The sequence below is a fragment of the Schistocerca americana genome, chromosome 5 (assembly GCF_021461395.2).
Source record: "Schistocerca americana isolate TAMUIC-IGC-003095 chromosome 5, iqSchAmer2.1, whole genome shotgun sequence".
NCBI lineage: Eukaryota > Metazoa > Arthropoda > Insecta > Orthoptera > Acrididae > Schistocerca > Schistocerca americana.
Window position 1 is genome coordinate 239965654 of NC_060123.1, and position 20252 is coordinate 239985905.

At 45.6% G+C, this 20252-nt stretch overlaps 1 protein-coding gene across 1 annotated transcript in view; it reads left to right on the top strand.

The window, feature by feature from the left end:
* LOC124616291 overlaps window positions 1-20252 on the top strand; it is a 734272-nt gene that overhangs the window by 485368 nt on the left and 228652 nt on the right. The window contains exon 4 of the mRNA XM_047144593.1: window positions 19125-19208. Coding sequence (XP_047000549.1) covers window positions 19125-19208 — 84 coding nt within the window. The remainder of the gene's footprint in view (window positions 1-19124; window positions 19209-20252) is intronic.

Sequence of the window (20252 nt, forward strand, 5' to 3'; positions counted from 1 at the left end):
TTACACACCATCTATAGTGTTCGCAAGTGCTCCGTGATCAGGCCCAGAGGACCGCGAGAACCGACAGACCCCCGTGTCATCCTATACCATACGGCGCCACACGGATGCGTTATGGAGGGTCATGGGATCAACCAAAACTCTTCCGGCCGTTGTTGGCCTTCCAAACTTTGGAGCTGCTACTTCTTTTCAAGCAGCTCCTCAGTTGGCATCGCTAGGCTGAATGGGTCCCGTTCCATTTCTCCCAAGAAGAAAAGCCACTGGTAATCGAACGCGGGCCGTCCACATTTTAGTCATTCACGCTTAGCACTTAGCCACAGAGGCGGACATGTACTCTTTTAAGGGGGCGACTAATACACTCGAAGAAGAAAATAAAAATATAATTAAAGAAAAAGAAATGGAGAGAGAGAAGAAACAACACACCACGAAGTACTTATGCAAATTGCTCATAAATTTATATCATAAAGGTATTGACGGAAAAGCAAAATAGTAAATATTGGTGAAGGAAGACTGAATGTTTGACGCTGCAGCGCAATTTCACCACGCAATTGGCAGGTATAGTAAACAGCTCTATACCAGAGCACAAAGTCTCTGAGAATTTCATTCCGTGTACTCAGATGGACAGTAACTATGCTTCGCAGACAGTCTTTTGAACAATATACGCCGATATCAGCCTTTGAGAGAGGACGTGTAGCTGGATTCAAAGAAGCCGGTTGGAATAATACGCTAATCGCTCGGCTGCAATGGTGCCCGGCACATTCGGTCTAGAATCTCACTGACTGGAGTAGACTTGTCTTCAGTGATGAGCCCTGCCTCCAACTGAGGACCGATAACCAGCGAAGAGGTGCCTGGAGACGCCGCAGAATATGGTGGGATACCAACTTGACTGTCGCTCGCCATACGATCCGACAACCAGGAATGATGGTTGGTTGGTTGGTTGGGTGGAGAAGGGACCATACTAAGCGGTCATCAGTCCCTCCGACCTTGGAGTAACTAGAGCCGATAAAATCCCGTACAAGAAGAGTGAACTAAAATGTCCATAAAATGATAAACTATTGACAGGGAAGGAAGGATAAGAGCGGAAGAAGAGGTGAGGGAAAGAAAGTGACTAATGACAGGGGGTGAAGGAAGAAGCACAGGAGACAAGAGTGACGCTCAAGACATATCAAACCCCATAAGGAAAGGAGTGGGAAGGCAGAGGGCTGGGGTGAACCACAAAGCCCAGTTGAAGCCAATCCAGTCGGGGTGAAGGGGGGAGCAAGAGGGCCTACCATCCCCTTCACCCACCGAGTAGGTGGAAGGTCCCCCCTAAAATAAAGCGATAAAAAAACACCATCACGAATAAAACGTAAAACGAGATCTGCCGCTGAGGCTGTGTCAGCCAACACCAGGGGTAGCGAGTCTGGAAAGCGAAAAGTCCGTCGCAGGGCGGCTAAGTTGGGACATCCCAATAAGACGTGAGCCACAGTCAACATCGATCCACAAAGACATAGAGGGGGGTGCTCACGACGGAGGAGATAACCGTGAGTCAGCCAAGTATGGCCGATGCGGAGCCGGCATAGGACGACACAGGCCCTACTAGAGGCCCGTAAGGAGGACCGCCACGGAGTTGTAGAATCCTTAACCGCCCTGAGCTTGTTCGGCGAAGAAAGGGTGTGCCATTCTGCATCCCAAAGGCCCAAAATGGTTCAAATGGCTCTGAGTACTATGGGACTTAACATCTATGGTCATCAGTCCCCTAGAACTTAGAACTACTTAAACCTAACTAACCTAAGGACAGCACACAACACCCAGCCATCACGAGGCAGAGAAAATCCCTGACCCCGCCGGGAATCGAACCCGGGAACCCGGGCGTGGGAAGCGAGAACTATACCGCACGACCACGAGATGCGGGCAAAGGCCCAAAACCTGACGACGTAATGCCAAGCGAAGTTCTATTTCGGGAATGCCAGGGAGTGATGGCCTGGAGTATCATTTCATTTCATAGCAAGACCCTTACAGTACAGTGGTACGTGGACGACAGTTTACGCCCCGTTTGTTGCCCTTCATGGGAAGCCACACTGGGCTTACAATTCAACAAGATAATGGCCGCCGTCAAACGGCAAGACTTTCTACTGCTTGTTTTCGTGCTTGCCGAACCCTACCTTGGCCACAAGGTCCCCGGATCTCTCCCCAATTGAGGACATCTGAATCATTAGGGGAAGGACCTCCATCGAGCTCGGGATTGTGGCGATCTAACGCGCTAGTCATCAGAGGTGACACCATATCCCTCTGGAGTACATCCAACAGCCATACCAATTTAAAGCCGAAAAATGCTTGCGCATGGGCCAGAGGTTGACTAACGCGTTATAGACTTGCTCAGTTTGTGAAGCTATTTCTATTGAATAAATCATCCAATTTTTCTGAAGTTGTCTCCATATACATCACATCTATCGATTTCCGTCCCATTCGGATAATTTGTTTGTGGTGCGTCCTCTTTTGTCTTATAGTGCATTTTGTCCAGTGTGTTTAATTTTGCCTGGAAACTATATTAAGTCATTTTACCAATTTTTCCACTACTTATGTATCCCAGTGGCACTTCACCGATTACTTGTTCCACACACGCAGCCGTCTGAGTTGTATTACACTCAACTGTAGGGACGTGCCGTGAATGTCGGACACACAACGACGTTAACCGTCGCTTCACGCGGATCCGCTGTCAGCGCACGGCTGTTATTGACCTACGGGAGCCAATAGCGGAGTGGGCCGCGATGTAAGTCCTGGCCTGGGCTGCCCTGAGTGGGTCCTCGCGGCCGGCCATTGATTTCCGAGGCACCGGCTGCGACAGGCCGGCTGCCGCACCGTGCGGGCAAGCACTTTGTTTGTCGCCACGCGTGGGTCGCAAAACAAGGGCCGCGACGCCGCCACGTATCTCGCGCTCCTGCTGCCGTCTTCGGCCCACATTTCTTTCCTGTCGTCTCACAGTGTCAAACCACGATTTCATTTTATACACCAACACACTGCCTCGCATGACATGATGACAGTGAAAGGCTTATTACGAGGATTGGAACTTTAATTGTGGCAACTATTTAGTTACAGCTCGTACCAAATAGATACGTGTTTCAAAGTTTCACTGACCTTCAGAGTAGTCACCAGCATTGCGTATAACCCGTTGCCAGCGATGTGGAAGCCGTAGGATACTCGTAGCAGTGCCAGTTGTGTTGACAGTTGGAGAAGCGCGTTCTATTGCCCGACGAATTTGTAGCATTTCTGAAGCGAATGTGGGCTGTGGTTCAGAAGTGAACAGCATAGAGACACAAGTAATGAGACTTTCTGCAGGACCTGGCCAGACCATCATTTTGCAAGACAATGCTCAAGCATGTACACTTCCTGATTTGCTTTAATGATGAGCCTGCTAAGTGCTACATCACCTACTGCACTCCCCTGAATTAAGCCCTCGTGAGTTCAGCTCGATTTCTAAACTGAGGGAAACTCTTCACGGCGTTCGCTTCAGAACTGCTACAAATTCGTCAGGAAATAGACCGTGCCGCTCGAACTGTCATCACAACTGGCACTGCTAATAGTATCCTACGACTTCCACATCGCTGGCAACGGGTTATACGCAATGCTGGTGGCTACTTTGGAGGTCAGTAAAACTTTGAAATACGTATCTGTTTTGTACGAGCTGTAAATAAATAGTTGCCACAATTAAAGTTCCAACCCTCGTACTTTTGCATAACATTCTTGTCACCTTTTTCGTAATTCTCCAGTAATATACTTATGTGTAAAATTGTCGTGTCACTGTGTTAGTTGCTAGAACTCCTCCGAAACGGCTCTGTTGATTCTGATGAAATTTTACATGTATATTCGGTACGTCTCAGAATCAGTCGTAATCAATTTTTCATACCCCTATGTGATAAGAGTGATCCACCCAAAAAATGTTTTCTTATGTTTTGGACAGAACTTTTTATTTTTATTTTTTATGATGTGGCATTAAAAAATACACACAACCCTAAATTTTCACCTCTCTACCACTAACCCCTATTTTTTAATAGCGATTTTAGTAATTTAATAATTTTCAACCCCTGTCGATAACCAATGAATTAACACTTGATCAGTTATACCCGCCAGGTGTCTTCCGGTGATAGTCTTTCACTATTCGATAGATAGGTAATTGAAGAAAACGTACCAAAAGCAACGACTCGAATATCCCTCTTTGAATCGACGTAACTAGACCGAGAAGTTTAACTAGGTAGCACGCGTCATTCGCCAAACTGGCATTTAGGACTAGCGCATACGCATCGATTTTTATCGTACGGAAATATATCGTACGATCAAATTCTTTTAGTAGAACAAAGAACTTCCTATGCTCTCCTTTGTTCCTCTAAATGAATTTAATGGTACAATATTTTTACGTACGATAAAAATCGATGCGTGTGCCCTTGGCCTTATTCATAATGCTGGTTAACACGTTTCGACACGAAATTGCCGCTACGTTTGTATGCTCATGGACGAGCTGTGAATAGGCTGCAATTGTTAAACCCACGCCATCTACCATAGAAACGCTAGAACTAATAGTGGCTGATACTGCCGGACTTCCCCCTAAGCCTTTTGTCACTCTCTACACAGTTTTCGGCCATTATTATTGTTTGTGTCACGAGATCCCGTGAACAACGGCTGTTGTGTTACACGTATAAATTATTCTTATATACTAGGGATAATTTGTATGGCAAAACAACGTTTGCCGGGTCAGCTATAACATATAAAGATTTTCAGAGGTGGAACGAAGTTCGCCGGGTATGGCTAGTATTCTCTATAAACTATGGAAAAATCAGCAAGAAAAACGGCAAAATGTATCTCTCAAACGTTGTGATACTGAACCAAAAGCAAACTACGCGACACAACATACAGGGGGCGGATAAAAACAAGGGGTGACCAAAAACACAACACATTACAATCCCTAATACGCTATAGGAAAACCGTTATCATTCAGAAGAGCTTCCAGTCGTCTCGTAACGGATAAATGCAGGTCATTTATTGCTTTCAAGAGGGTCTTACACCATTCTTCTTTCAAAATAGTGACACGTTCAGGTAAAGATGACAGACGTGGTTAGCCATCACGTACACAAAGTAGACCACAAAGGCTCAAAAATATTGAGAACTGGTGACTGCTGTTGCCAGGGGAGGTGTGATAATTCATCCTCGTATTCACAAAACCAAATCTTGACGATGCTCTTCATATTCGCCATGTTTGCAGGACTGCGCAGCAATCACCAAGCAGTCCAAAGCTACAGAATCGTTTCTAAAGCCAAAATACTTCCTGCTGCACTCGGCGTTACTAGATCTACGGTGTAGTACAATCAGATGATCAGTTTTACAAAGATATGAGAATTTTGTAATCTGTAGCTCAGATTCCAGGAGGGGCAAGCTACCCCTCTTGTGCCCCCTCCCCCTCACCCGCCTACCCGCTTTTGCGGACGGCTGTTTGATACATTTTTTATTCTCCTCCTCAACAAAAACCCATTTGGTGTGGTCTAGATAAGTGGGACAGACTTCCCTTGTATTACGCTGAAAGATGCTTTATCACCGTAAAATTCTCCTCGGTCAAATAAAATACTGTGACTAGTAATACGGTATGCAGTATAGCTTGCCTCTAGAGCTAATACCTTCAGCAACAAACATTACGGTGCAGGATCTCCGGAACTGCATTCTATAGAACGTGACTAGATGAGCCAAGCGATGCAGTGATAAGACGCTGGACTCAAATTCGGTAGGTCTGCGGTTGAAATCACAGCTGAACAATCCAGATTTAGGTTTCACGTAATTTACCTGAATCGCTAAAGGGAAAAGTCTGGATGGTTCCTTCGGAAAGAAAAGGGCTGATTTCCTTCCCTTATACGAGCTTGGCTTGTGCTCGGTCGCTAATGACTACGTCGTCGACGGGACGTTAAACCCAATCATTCTTATTCTTATTCTTGAATAAGGATATTAAACATGTTTGAGATGCTGTCAGGAGGTATGTTGCTGCTCACAGTTCATCTTCTCAGCCCATGGCAGCGTTGACATTACAGTAAACAATTACAGCGGTGACCAAGGAAAATGCATCGCCTTGTGAATGATTTCAAGACAGTTCAGCATACACTACAAAGTGGTTCCGCGCGTGTTCGTGAAATATCACGATAGAAACTCACGATAAGCTGACCGAAGCACCCTCACTACAAGATCCAATAATACTGTGGACGGCTAATGCAGTGTCACTGCTCTGCGTAATTATACCAGCTATAAATATTATTTTCATTCTACTAAATTGTTACATGCCCGTTTTGCAAATTAAAAACATCTTTCATTTTGGGCGTGAATAATTCATTCGCGCGACTGCTACGGTCGCATGTTCGAGTCATGCCTCGGGCACGGATGTGTGTGATGTCCTTAGGTTAGTTAGGTTTAAGTAGTTCTAAGTTTTCGGGGACTGATGACCTCAGATGATAAGTCCCATAGTGCTCAGACCCATTTGACCCATTTTTGAATAATTCATTTCGAACGAAATTTTTCATTCTTTATTTACAGTGGTTGGACAAATATATGAAACATTGCGAGAAATGCGTGCTTGGACAAATGTAGATGCTAACGTACCATGCATATTGCGCTGTGGCATTTTACCACGAATAGCACCTATGCAATGCCCTAGATACGTTACAAGTATCTCTCATTGTCAGGACAATATTCTGTATGGATGTGAGTGCATTATGTAGGAGCTAAGTGAATTCGAACACGAGCAAGTTGTTGGCGCTCGTATGGTGAATGCTTCTGTAATCAAGCTAGCCGAAGTGCTTGTGTATTAACCGCATACAGATCTAGCACCGCCGTGTGCAACAGGAAGTTTTGTGGCTTTAGAAACGACTCTATAACTTGCGAATATTTGGTGGTTGCTGTACTGTCCTGCAAACATGGCAAATGTAAAGATATACAGAAAATTACCAAAATAGTTATTACTATATTCTCTGCCACTTTCGTCTACAGCCATTAACGAACTGCAAATATGGACCACTCCAGCACGGTGGCGCGCGAATTCTGGGGCCTGTTCCTAGCGCAAAATCAATATAACTCAGTAGATGCATTACCATAATATGATGTGAACTTTTGTAAGCAAACGAATTTTTGTAGATCGTATCAAAGTTATGTAATCATTTCTAAAGTTTATATGCTGTTTTCCAACTTTGAACAATATTAATCAGTGACGTACCTGCTTTTGTTAACAACGGACATGATGTTCTCAAGTTTTCAGACTTCTTCTATATTCAAGGTTTTTAATTTTCAGTGTGAAACATTATTGGTATATGAACAAAAATATTTTTTGTAAGTGTTTCTAGTTTACCTTCTAGTTAGTTGGATGAATGGGTTTTAAAATATGGGGCATGCAATTTCATGTTGTTCAATCGAAAAGGTCGGACTTGTATTCGTATTGATGAAACAAAAAGACTGCACAGATATCGAATTAATTTCTGTTCAAACAATGTTCAGCTGAAACTATGAATCGTCTGACAGACATTGCGATCATTGTATTTATTGTCAACTCTAGTTCTTGTAGCACGATACGATTTTAACCTCGCCGAATCAAAGAATAAAGAATGTTAAGTTTTGAATCTTGCCCCCTCTTTGGAAAATTTCAGCGGAAGTTCATGCAAACAAATATCGTTTAGCTACCAGAGGGACACAAACCAGCATAATTATTTTACTCGTAACTGTTCGTTACGAAGATATGAGCATCTCTACATGTTTTCAATAGCTCTCTATATATGTTTAATTGTGTAATCCACTTTCTCTCTTCAAGACCTGTTTATAAACGGATCACGTAAACATGGAAAACAACTTGGTGGTGTAACTCGTCCACTTGCTATAGTTTTACAGTAAGCAAATGATAAAACAAGTAAAATACGCACCGTAATTTAATCAACTGCCTTAAACTGAACATTTATGTGAGTACAATATACATCGACGAAGAGAAGGTACAAATCCTTCTCATCTATCGAGAATGTAAGATAGCAGAAAAGTAACTGCAATAAAGTTTTCTTCATTTACAATACGAGTACACGTAGTACAATACTGTGTAAGCTGTCGGCTGCGTTTTTAAGTTTGATAACATGGAGTAGTCTGAACGTAAACTGGTGATCGTAGTCTGTATTTCTGGCTGAAAATAGGGAAAAACGTGACAGCAATACCCTAATGAAAGATTTCTTGTTGTTCCTTTAACACATAAACTGAAGATGGTGTCGTACTCCATAAGTGCAATAGCTACACCGTGATTAATGAAAATCGGGTAAAATATCTGCTCTGAAAACATGTAAAGCAATATATTTAACCTAACAGAACGAACACTGGAGACAAACACAATGTTTATTCGTGACTCATATGTTTCTTAATCTATTGCCTGATGCATCTGAAAATGATCTTGGAGGTGGGGGTAGGGAGGGGGGGCTTGAAGTAATAGACTGAATTTAAACCTTTGGATTTATTAACAGTTACTTTTCACGAAGGTAATTGCCACAGTCCCTAACAAAATGAAAGCTTGGAAGGCTTGGCAATATCTTAGCAGACAAAGTGATCAGAATTGGGGGAGGGGGGGGGGTTAGGGGGTTGCCTCTACGGCACGGTAACAAGGCAAAGAATTTTATAAGCTTCGGGATCATCACCCAACATGCTGCAACCGAGATAAGCGTTGCTGAGAGCAAAGAACAAGAGAGAAAGTTGCTGTTACTCATCCACAGAAATGCACGGGGCCGACCGCTGTGGCCAAGCGGTTCTAGGCGCTTCAGTCCGGAACCGCGCGACTGCTACGGTCGCAGGTTCGAATCCTGCCTCCGGAACCGCGCGACTGCTACGGTCGCAGGTTCGAATCCTGCCTCGGGTATGGATGTGTGTGATCTCCTTAGGTTAGTTAGGTTTAAGTAGTTCTAAGTCTCAGATGTTAAGTCCCATAGTGCTTAGAGCCATTTGAACCATTTTTAGATTTGCGGAACTGATAAACTTACAAATTCGTTAACCGATTTGCGCGGGACGAGAGGAGAGCGAGAGAAAAGTGGATACTAGGTGCAGCTATTGAAGCAAGAGAAGAAACAAACTGGTCAACCTAAAAAAAGGGCGGGGCGCGGGGGGGGGGGGGGGGGGGCGGTGTAAGGAATTTACCTTATGACACAAACGGCGAAGATTACAGTAATACGGAAATACTCTGGTTCACAGGACTGTGACTACGAACAAGCTCTGATCGCGGCGTAACTAGCAGTACGCCAGCAGGTAGTCACATTGTGTCTCATCGATGTTGCCTCGTGGTTCAGCTGTAAGGCGTGTCCTCAAAGTCCGGCAGCATCTCCAACATGTCCAGACTGCAGACCGCCCCGTCTTCAACTGCCCATCGTTCGCTTCTCGATACCCTGAGAGGAAGCATTTTTTGGCGCACATTCCAGCCAATCAGGGGCCTAACTTCCGGGCACAAAACAACGATCTAATCGGCTCCCGTCAACAGCGCGCCCTACGTATTCCTTATCCTTTCGTTTTAACTGAGAGATTCTCTAGAAAGAACTCAAATCGTATATCATACATTTCTAACAACGGGTGGGAACACTCGCCCACGACTTTGGTGGGAAACGTCGTTCCACCTACGCCTACGTCGTTCCACGTACGCCAAGACACGGGGCGCTGGGATCCTCTGCCATCAGTCTTTGCTTTTTCCAGTCTGGAACCGCGCGACTGCTACGGTCGCAGGTTTGAATCCTGCCTTGGTCATGGATGTGTGTGATGTCATTAGGTTAGTTACGTTCAAGTAGTTCTTAGTTCTAGGGGACTGCTGACCTCAGATGTTAAGTCCCATAGTGCTCAGAGCCATTTTTAGAGCGCAAAGCTCGCCTTAGCTCATAGTCAAGCTAACAGAATGGATTTCATGCAATACAGAATGTGATTACGAAAGAGGATGAGGAGTAGTAGGTGGAGGAGGAGGAGGAGGAGGTGGATGAGGACGAGGACGAGGACGAGGAGTGGGATTAGTGTTTAACGTCCCGTCGACAACAATGTCATAAGAGAGAGAGCACGAGCTCGGATTAGGGGAAGATGTGGAAGGAAGTCGGTTGGAAATAGGAAATGATTACGAAGGCATATAAAAATGATAAAATTCCGTATCCACTTGATAGGATATACTATAAGTAAAGACGTACTCAAATAAACGTACGTCTTTCAACTGTAGTCCTTTTAAATGATATGTTGTGTGCAGTAAAAGCAGTAGTTAATTAAAAACCGAATCATCATTACTTTTCCTTCACTATTGTTGAAAGTGGGTGTAGCTATCTAGGCAGAGAATCTCTACAGAAAATCCTGTGAAGAACACACATTCTCGACGGATGTTTTCTAGTCTCTCTGTGACACTTCCGGAGACGGGAAGTTTCAGCCCAACGCAACGCGGTCGCCGCTAACAAGCACAAATGAAGCCGTCGAAGTTACTGTACTCCCTGTTATTGCAATGAATCCATACGTGAGCCCACGACAGCTTACATAGGAGACTGGAATTCCTAAGACCAGCGTACATCACATTCCATCAAGTCATCAGTTCCATCCTTATCAGACCAAGAATTGCATGGGATAGAAATCCATAGGCGTGTACAGTTCTGTATGTGGGCACAGCAGCAAATCCTCGCCAATCGGAAATTCTGCTCCAGTGTTCTTTTACCGATGAATGTTCCTTCTCAAACAAAAAGGACAGGTAAATACAAAGAAGATGCATTACTGAACCAGCGAAAAGCCGGCCGTAGTGGCCGAGCGGTTCTAGGCGCTACAGTCTGGAACCGCGCGACCGCTACGGTCGCAGGTTCGAATCCTGCCTCGGGAATGGATGTGTGTGATGTCCTTAGGTTAGTTAGGTTTAAGTAGATCTAAGTCTAGGGGATTGATGACCTCAGAAGTTAAGTCCCATAGTGCTCAGAGCCATTTGAACCAGCGAAAACCCGCAATAGCTTACAGTTAAATGGGTGGGGCACCAGTGTAAGAGGAGAGTTAGTGTCTGATATGGGATGCTTGGTACAACAATTACTGGCGCTTGTTTCATCAATGGTAATCTGAACGGCAAGGCACATGCCAGCTTTTTCGTACGAATTCTTCTTCGTCGTCTGGATAAAGTGCCTCTAAGAGCCAAAAAACGTAGGTGGTACCGAGGCGATGATGTCCAGCACATGACGCATTGCGGGCACGTCGTGATCTTAGCATAAGGTATCCTACCCGATGAATTGGTCGTGGTATATCACTGAATTGACCTGATTGTCTGCTGAATTAACTCCTCTGGACTTAGTTTCTTAGGGGACGCACATAAGGAGTCTATTGCGATACTGCAGCACCTCTACGGAACATGCAGGAACGCGTCGTACTCGCTTGTAATTCACTTCGTCAGGCGACACTGGAAGCAGGGGTGAATTCTTTATCAAACCCGTGGCGTATCACTGTCCATAGTCGCCAATATCAGCACCTTTGAATATTCTACCCCTTTCGTTCCCACAACGGATTACAGTGCATGGTGGTTGTAATTAAACTGTCGCTACCCGAAAGGGACTCCATGAAAAACGAGTGAGCGTAGAACAATGAAACCTTGCTGAAACATTTGTAAGGACATGCGGAAGGGAAATAACACATAAATTATTGAAAGAAATACATCTTAATTTCCACGTGAGAGGGTAAAATTTGTTAATTGTGCACCATATTTACGTTCTAAGTTACAAACGTTGCTCATTGTGACGATCATCTGAATCCACGACAACCTGGAACCGCACTGAAGATTGCTCTAATGTTGTCTGAAACATTCCAGGTGGAATTTTTGCTACCTCCCTCGCTATGCTTATCTTCAAGGTCCAACGTGTGTTAGTGACCCATTGATGAACCCTGTCCTACAGCCAAAAATCGCACGGGTCCAAATCTACTGATTGTGGTGGCCTCGCATTTTGGAACGATCGGCAAATGATTCGGTTTCCTCCAAATGTGACTTCAGTAGAAATATGAGGTGGAATTCCATCGTGAATCGCAACAAATGAGTCCAAACTTCCTTTCTCCCGTAGATGAGGAATCATACGTTTGGCGTAATACACTCCTGGAAATGGAAAAAAGAACACATTGACACCGGTGTGTCAGACCCACCATACTTGCTCCGGACACTGCGAGAGGGCTGTACAACCAATGATCACACGCACGGCACAGCGGACACACCAGGAATCGCGGTGTTGGCCGTCAAATGGCGCTAGCTGCGCAGCATTTGTGCACCGCCGCCGTCAGTGTCAGCCAGTTTGCCGTGGCATACGGAGCTCCATCGCAGTCTTTAACACTGGTAGCATGCCGCGACAGCGTGGACGTGAACCGTATGTGCAGTTGACGGACTTTGAGCGAGGGCGTATAGTGGGCATGCGGGAGGCCGGGTGGACGTACCGCCGAATTGCTCAACACGTGGGGCGTGAGGTCTCCACAGTACATCTATGTTGTCGCCAGTGGTTGGCGGAAGGTGCACGTGCCCGTCGACATGGGACCGGACCGCAGCGACGCACGGATGCACGCCAAGACCGTAGGATCCTACGCAGTGCCGTAGGGGACCGCACCGCCACTTCCCAGCAAATTAGGGACACTGTTGCTCCTGGGGTATCGGCGAGGACCATTCGCAACGGTCTCCATGAAGCTGGGCTACGGTCCCGCACACCGTTAGGCCGTCTTCCGCTCACGCCCCAACATCGTGCAGCCCGCCTCCAGTGGTGTCGCGACAGGCGTGAATGGAGGGACGAATGGAGACGTGTCGTCTTCAGCGATGAGAGTCGCTTCTGCCTTGGTGCCAATGATGGTCGTATGCGTGTTTGGCGCCGTGCAGGTGAGCGCCACAATCAGGACTGCATACGACCGAGGCACACAGGGCCAACACCCGGCATCATGGTGTGGGGAGCGATCTCCTACACTGGCCGTACACCACTGGTGATCGTCGAGGGGACACTGAATAGTGCACGGAACATCCAAACCGTCATCGAACCCATCGTTCTACCATTCCTAGACCGGCAAGGGAACTTGCTGTTCCAACAGGACAATGCACGTCCGCATGTATCCCGTGCCACCCAACGTGCTCTAGAAGGTGTAAGTCAACTATCCTGGCCAGCAAGATCTCCGGATCTGTCCCCCATTGAGCATGTTTGGGACTGGATGAAGCGTCGTCTCACGCGGTCTGCACGTCCAGCACGAACGCTGGTCCAACTGAGGCGCCAGGTGGAAATGGCATGGCAAGCCGTTCCACAGGACTACATCCAGCATCTCTACGATCGTCTCCATGGGAGAATAGCAGCCTGCATTGCTGCGAAAGGTGGATATACACTGTACTAGTGCCGCCATTGTGCATGCTCTGTTGCCTGTGTCTATGTGCCTGTGGTTCTGTCAGTGTGATCATGTGATGTATCTGACCCCAGGAATGTGTCAATAAAGTTTCCCCTTCCTGGGACAATGAATTCACGGTGTTCTTATTTCAATTTCCAGGAGTGTAGATCACAGTAACGTGTGCCGTTCATCGTGTACGTCCTCGGTCGTTGATATTTGTGTTTCAATCCTACGTCGCCGTACCAGTACCTGCGCCTAACGGCAAGTCATGACATTGACACGACCATCAAGGCAAATCCTTCAGCACACAGTCTGAACATTATTTGTATTAATTTGGGGACGCATACGATAAGTAGTTTTCCGTTGACACTGGCTCAAACAGGAGAAGTTCATCTATAGCCACCTTCACTACAAAACAGTATTAAAATCTCCGTTTCTGTTTCTTATTAAGCTGACTGTTTGTTTGTTTGTTTTTTTTTTTTTTTTCGTGGATACGTGACACATTTCTGAACAGGTCTTGAAATAGGAAGTGGATTACCGAATAAATATATGTTGCTATCTGAAAGATGTGCCACTGCTGACGTCTTCATAACGAACAAATAAAGTTTCGATAAAGGCAATCTTACTGGTTAATGTCCCTCTGGTAGATAAACAACATTTGCTTGACATATTTTTGTTTTGTATCCGGGACAAAAATGTATTCGGAATCCTCAAAATAAATGGTTCACCTTACATACAGACGTATGAATATACACACGTTTAATGAAAAGAGTATAGGATCCACACAAACACACTGCATTATCAGGGACGGAATAGTTAAATTTACATCTGCATCAACATACATATTCCGCAAACCACCATATGGTGGGGGTACCTTGTACCACCACCAGTCACTTTCTTTACTGTTCCACTCTCAAAGAGAGCGAGAGGGAAACGGCTGTCTAGATGCCTCTGTACAAGCCCTAATTCCACTTATTTCGTGGATCTTACGCGAAATGTACGTTAGCGGCGGTAGAATCGTATTGCAGTCAGCTTCAAGCGGCGATTCTCTAAATTTACGCAGTATTTTTTGAAAAGAACATCGTCTTCCCTTCAGGGATTCCCATTTAAGTTCACGAAGCGTTTCCTTAACGCGTATTGATCGAACCTACCGGTAAAAAATCTAGAAGCACCCTTCTGAATTGCTTCGAAATCTTCCTTTAATCCGCCCCGGTGCAGACCCCAAACACTTGATCAATACCATGAATGAGTCGAACTAGTGGCCTATACACGGTCTGCTTTACAGATGAACTAAACTTTCCTAAAATACTCATAATAAACTGAAGTCAACTATTCGTCTTCGTTACTACCGACGTTAAGTGGTCGTCCTATTTCATACAGCTTTGCAACGTTACTCCTAGTTCGGACGTGACCGTGTCAAGCAACAGACTACTAATGCTGCATTCGATAATTACGGGATTATTTTTCAACATACGGAGCAAGCTGCCATTCATTATACCAACTAAAAATGATGTCTAATTAATCCGATATCCTCCTAGAGTCGCTCAACGGTGCCTGTCCGTCGAGTCATTTCTATGTGCAGAATGTAAGAGCGGTTCTATCACACTACCCTGGTGCATTCCTGGAAACATCCTAGCGTCTGATGAGCTACCGCAACGAATTGGGTTCTATATCGAGCCACTCGCATTTGTGGGAACCTAGCCAAAATGTTTGGACCTTAGTTAGTATTCTGCAGTGGGTTATCGTGTCAAACGCTTTCCCGAAATCTAGGAATGTGGACTCCATCTGTTGGCCTTCATCTGTGGATCGCAGGATAACATGAGAGAAAAGGCAAGCAGAGTTTTTCACTAGCGATGGTTTCTGAATTGGTGCTTATTTGTAGACAGACGCTATTCCGTCTCAGGGAATATTTGAAGTCGTAATATGACCAAGATGTTTGCAGCAAACCGATGCTAAGAATGTTGGTTTGTAATTTTGCGGATCTGTTCTTTTACGCTTCTTCTATACATTAGTCACGTGTACTTTTTTTCAGGCTCTTAAGACTTTGCGCGGCTCAGAGAATCGCGATAAATGCAAGCTAAGTAACAGACCAATGCCGCAGAGTAATCTCTGTAAAACCGAATTCGAATTCCATCAGAGCCTTGTGGTTTATTTGTTTTCAACTCTTTCAGTTGATTCTCTATGCAAGGATTGTCTATTACTGTGTGATCCATCCGGTTTAGTGATTTTAAGTACGACCAGAATTTTTTCTGGTTCTCGGCAAGATCTTTCGTTAAAGCATGATTGTCTAAATTGTTGTATACTTTGCACATTGATCTTTTTGGACACGCGTGAATTTCTACAACTTTTGGCTGTCGGAATTTGCTCTTTGTTTTTTGAACCGAGAGTGCAACAGTCTCCTATTTCTCGGGATTTTCCTAATTTTCTTATTAATTATGTTATTAAACCACGGAAAAGTCCGTTCTCAACCCACTTGCTCGACACACTCCACTCCACAGCGCGATTTACAACCATTTTAAATTTTTGCCATAACTTCGATACGTCCGTCATAATGGAACTAAATGATGTCCATCCATTGTCTAAATGTGGTGCTAACAGCTGATTATCTGCTGTTTCCAGCAGAAATACTCTCCTAGCCTTCCTTAGTAACCAGCGCCGCTATGAAGATGTCATCACCACCGATTTCTGTTTATGTACTGACACTGTCGAAAAGGTCAGTCCCGTATGTAGCTACAAGGTCTAAAATATTCCCATTGTGTTTGAGCTGCCAAACTAGCTACTCAATACAGTTTTTAGTAAACGTGTTCAAATCTACTTCACAAGATTATCTGCTTGTGCCAGATGCAATGAATCCGTAGGGGTTCCAGTCTATACTCTGTGGTTTAAAGTCGCCTCCAACTAGTGCTGCATGATTTGGGTATTACCGCGCTGCTTAACGTATACTTTCTTTGAATTGTTGTAAAACTGTCACGGTGGAATCAGATGGCTGGTAAAAACACCCGACAGATAAAGTGATTTCACCTAGGCCTGTTACTCGCATACAGATAACTTCACAATTAGATTCAGTTTGCATCTCGATAGACACAATATTTGTGTCGACTGTAGTAAACACCCCCCATCCTCAAGAGTCTAATCTATCTCTTCGATATCCGTCCCATGCCTGGCTAAATATTTCAGAAGTTTCTGATTCTGGTTTCATCCAGCTGTCGGTTCCGAGAATAAGATTTTGACAGCTGAAGTGCTTTTACTTTCGTCCCGGTCTTATTTCGCTATCTGCGTATCATCTGGCGTGTCTTCATCAGAGGATCTCAAACTACCGCCTAGCTTAACAAAACACCCACATTGCCTCTGTACGCACTCTACTACACAAGTAACTGCTTCCTCTGTGTAGTGGACCCCTGACCCATCAAGAGGAGTCCTACAATTCTCCACCCCGTAATGCACGTCCACGGCAGCCAAGACCGTCACAGAAACGATGGAGCCTTTGGTTGAGACCCTCCATCTGGCTCCAAACCAAAGCATCCAAATCCATTCTGGGAACGATATTGCAAATTGTGAGCTCTGCTTGCACCACATGCTTGAGGTCAGCAGTCTTCACCACTTCCGCCAGTTGCCAGCATGAACTGAGGTTGGCCTCAGAACCCATGCGACATACATCATTGGTGCCATTGCGTGCCACTACTTGCAGACGACTGCACCCTGCACGCTCGATAGCCATAGGCAGGACCTCCTCCACATCTCGGATGATGTCCCTGGCAGGCATACTGAGTGCACAGCAGATTTATTTCCACCCCTGGGTGCTATTTCCCTAAGGGAAGCAGCTAACACTGGAGCTCCTCACCTCGTGTGCATGCTCGGACCCTGCTGAAGGAGTGGCTACATGTCTACTCACAGTGTGAATGGGTGAGGTCAGGCCGTCAGCCTCCAGATTCACAGTCCGTCTTTGGTGATGTGAACGCATCACTACCCGCCACTCAGCGGTGGCGGCGGAGCCATCGCGTTGCATACAGTGCAAGGTGCCACGGCAACAGAAATATAGGCTGAAACAAATGACACCTGAGGTGTCCTATGCGACGCGCCAGATCCTCCACCGCCGCTATACCCCGAGCCAGCGGCCCGAAGATGGCTGATCCCGGACAAGAGCGTCTTCAGCTGTTCGCGAACTGCAGCCAGCTCCTGCAGCGTCCGCACACAACATTCACATATCCTACCCATCCTAGTACTACGGCACTTAAGAATTAAACCATAAAATCCCACAGAGGAAGCTAAGTAGGTAACTTGGTACTGTCCTGGTGCGTCACCAACACTTCGTTCAAGTTTCTGTATGTGTGTGTTTATACACTACTGGCCATTAAAATTGCTACACCAAGAGGAAATGCAGATGATAAACGGGTATTATTTGAAATCAGTTCCCAGAACAACCACCTCTGGCCGTGATAACGACCTTGATATACCTGGGCATTGAGTCAAACAGAGCTTGGATGGCGTGTACACGTACAGCTGCCCATGCAGCTTCAACACGATACCACAGTTTATCAAGAGTAGTGACTGGCGTATTGTGACGAGCCAGTTGCGCGGCCACCATTGATCAGACGTTTTCAATTGGTGAGAGATCTGGAAATGTGCTGGCTAGGGCAGCAGTCGAACATTTTCTGTATCCAGAAAGGCACGTACAGGACCTGCAACATGCGGTCGTGCATTATCCTGCTGAAATGTCGGGTTTCGCAAGGATCGAATGAAGGGTAGAGCCACGAGTCGTAACACATCTGAAATGTAGCGTCCACTGTTCAAAGTGCCGTCAGTGCCAACAAGAGGTGACCGAGACGTGTATCAAATGGCACCCCATACCATCACACCGGATGATACGCCAGTATGTCGATGAAGAATACACGCTTCCAATGTACGTTCACCGCGATGTCGCCAAACACGGATGCGACCACCACGATGCTGTAAACAGAACCTGGATTCATCCGAAAAAATGACGTTTTGCCATTCGTGCACCCAGGTTCGTCGTCGAGTACACCATCACAGGCGCTCCTATCTGTGATGCAGCGTCAAGGGTAACCGCAGCTATGGCCTCCGAGCTGATAGTCCATGCTGATGCAAACGTCGTCGAACTGTTCGTGCAGATGGTTGTTGTCATGCAATCGTCCCCATCTGTTGACTCAGGAATCGAGACGTGGCTGCACGATCCGTTACAGCCATGCGGATAAGATGACTGTCATCTCGACTGCTAGTGATACGAGGCCGTTGGGATCCAGCACGGCGTTCCGTATTACCCTCCTGAACCCACCGATTCCATATTTTGCTAACAGTCATTGGATCTCGACCAACGCGAGCAGCAATGTCGCGATACGATAAACCGCAATCGCGATTGGCTACAATCCGTCCTTTATCAAAGTCGGAAACGTGATGGTACGCATTTCTCCTCGTTACACGAGGAATCACAACAACGTTTCACCAGGCAACGCCGGTCAACTGCTGTTTGTGTCTGAGAAATCGGTTGGAAACTTTCCTCGTGTCAGCAGATTGTAGGTGTCTCTGAAAAGCTAATCATTTGGATATCACAGCATCTTCTTCCTGTCGGTTAAATTTCGCGTCTGTAGCACGTCATCTTGGTGGTGTGGCAATTTTAATGGCCAGTAGTGTACGAACTCCTATAGTAACTAGCAATAAGAGCTATGAAGAAATAAGTTGTCACTGTTGAAGATTCACTGTATCCCTGACCAGCTCACAAAGTGTACGGAACGACTTCTAGCCGATGCTTTGTGTTGCAGGAAAACTGCCGGCTCGAACCCCGCGTCAGCCACGGCCTCTGTACAGTTCGTCTATCATCCGTTCAACCGCCAGATCGCCCGATGGTGAGTACTTGCCGCAGCGTCGCCTTGGCTCAGGTACCGTCCGCTGCTGCAGCCGTAGGCATGCTCAGCGCCAAAACTTGTGAATCGTGAATGTCTGCAGATTGCACGAGCAAAATACATGTCATATGGAACTTTGTTTGTTTTCGAATTCTCAACCCAAGGATGTCAGGATTTTTATTAACCCGTAAGATTACTTGGAAAACTGAAAAAAATTATTTTTTCAGCTGAAACAGAACGGTAATCCAAAATGATAATAATTAGCACACTAATAATATACGCTATATCTTGTGTACACTTCAACTTCATTAATAACGTTGTTAAAGGACGTCTTCTATACACCTTGTGCTGCATTAGAAATGTTTATTTACTTAAACCGCTTTTCGGGTTTGTAACTCGTGATCAGCAGCATCTGATATAAAGGAACAGACAACTGTATATACATCGACTTCTACGAAATGACAACTGTATCTATAGTGTGTTCGAAAATTTTCGTTACAAAATTCTAGGACTTCTAAAGCAGATTGAATAGATAATATTTTGATTGGGAATGCAAGTGCGGGAATGTGCCGTTTCCGTGCTACAACTATTTGAAAACATTTGGTAACGAAACCACTTTTACAAGTAATTTATTAGCCGTAACCCAGCACATCACTTGTTTTCCAATTCCACTTATTAACAGCCAAAGCAACTGCGCATTGCCACGGCGCTTTGCTACAGTTCGCACGGCTTCCACCGTCGGAGGTTCGAGTCCTCCCTCGGGCATGGGTGTGTGTGTGTTGTCCTTAGCGTAAGTTAGCTTCAGTTAGATTAAGTAGTGTGTAAGCGTAGGGACTAATGACCTCAGCAGTTTGATTCCATAGGAACGTACCACGAATTTCCAAAATTTCCAACTGCTCTTGTACTCACTGGCGGTTTCTCCTTAACTGGATGCAGCACGACCTCTTCCAATTCAGATGTGTATGGTCTCCTTGGAACGCGCGAGTCACGTCTGCTGACGGTGAAGGTACCCCTCCTCGAAGGCGTTGCGTAGTTGTGGAGAAAATG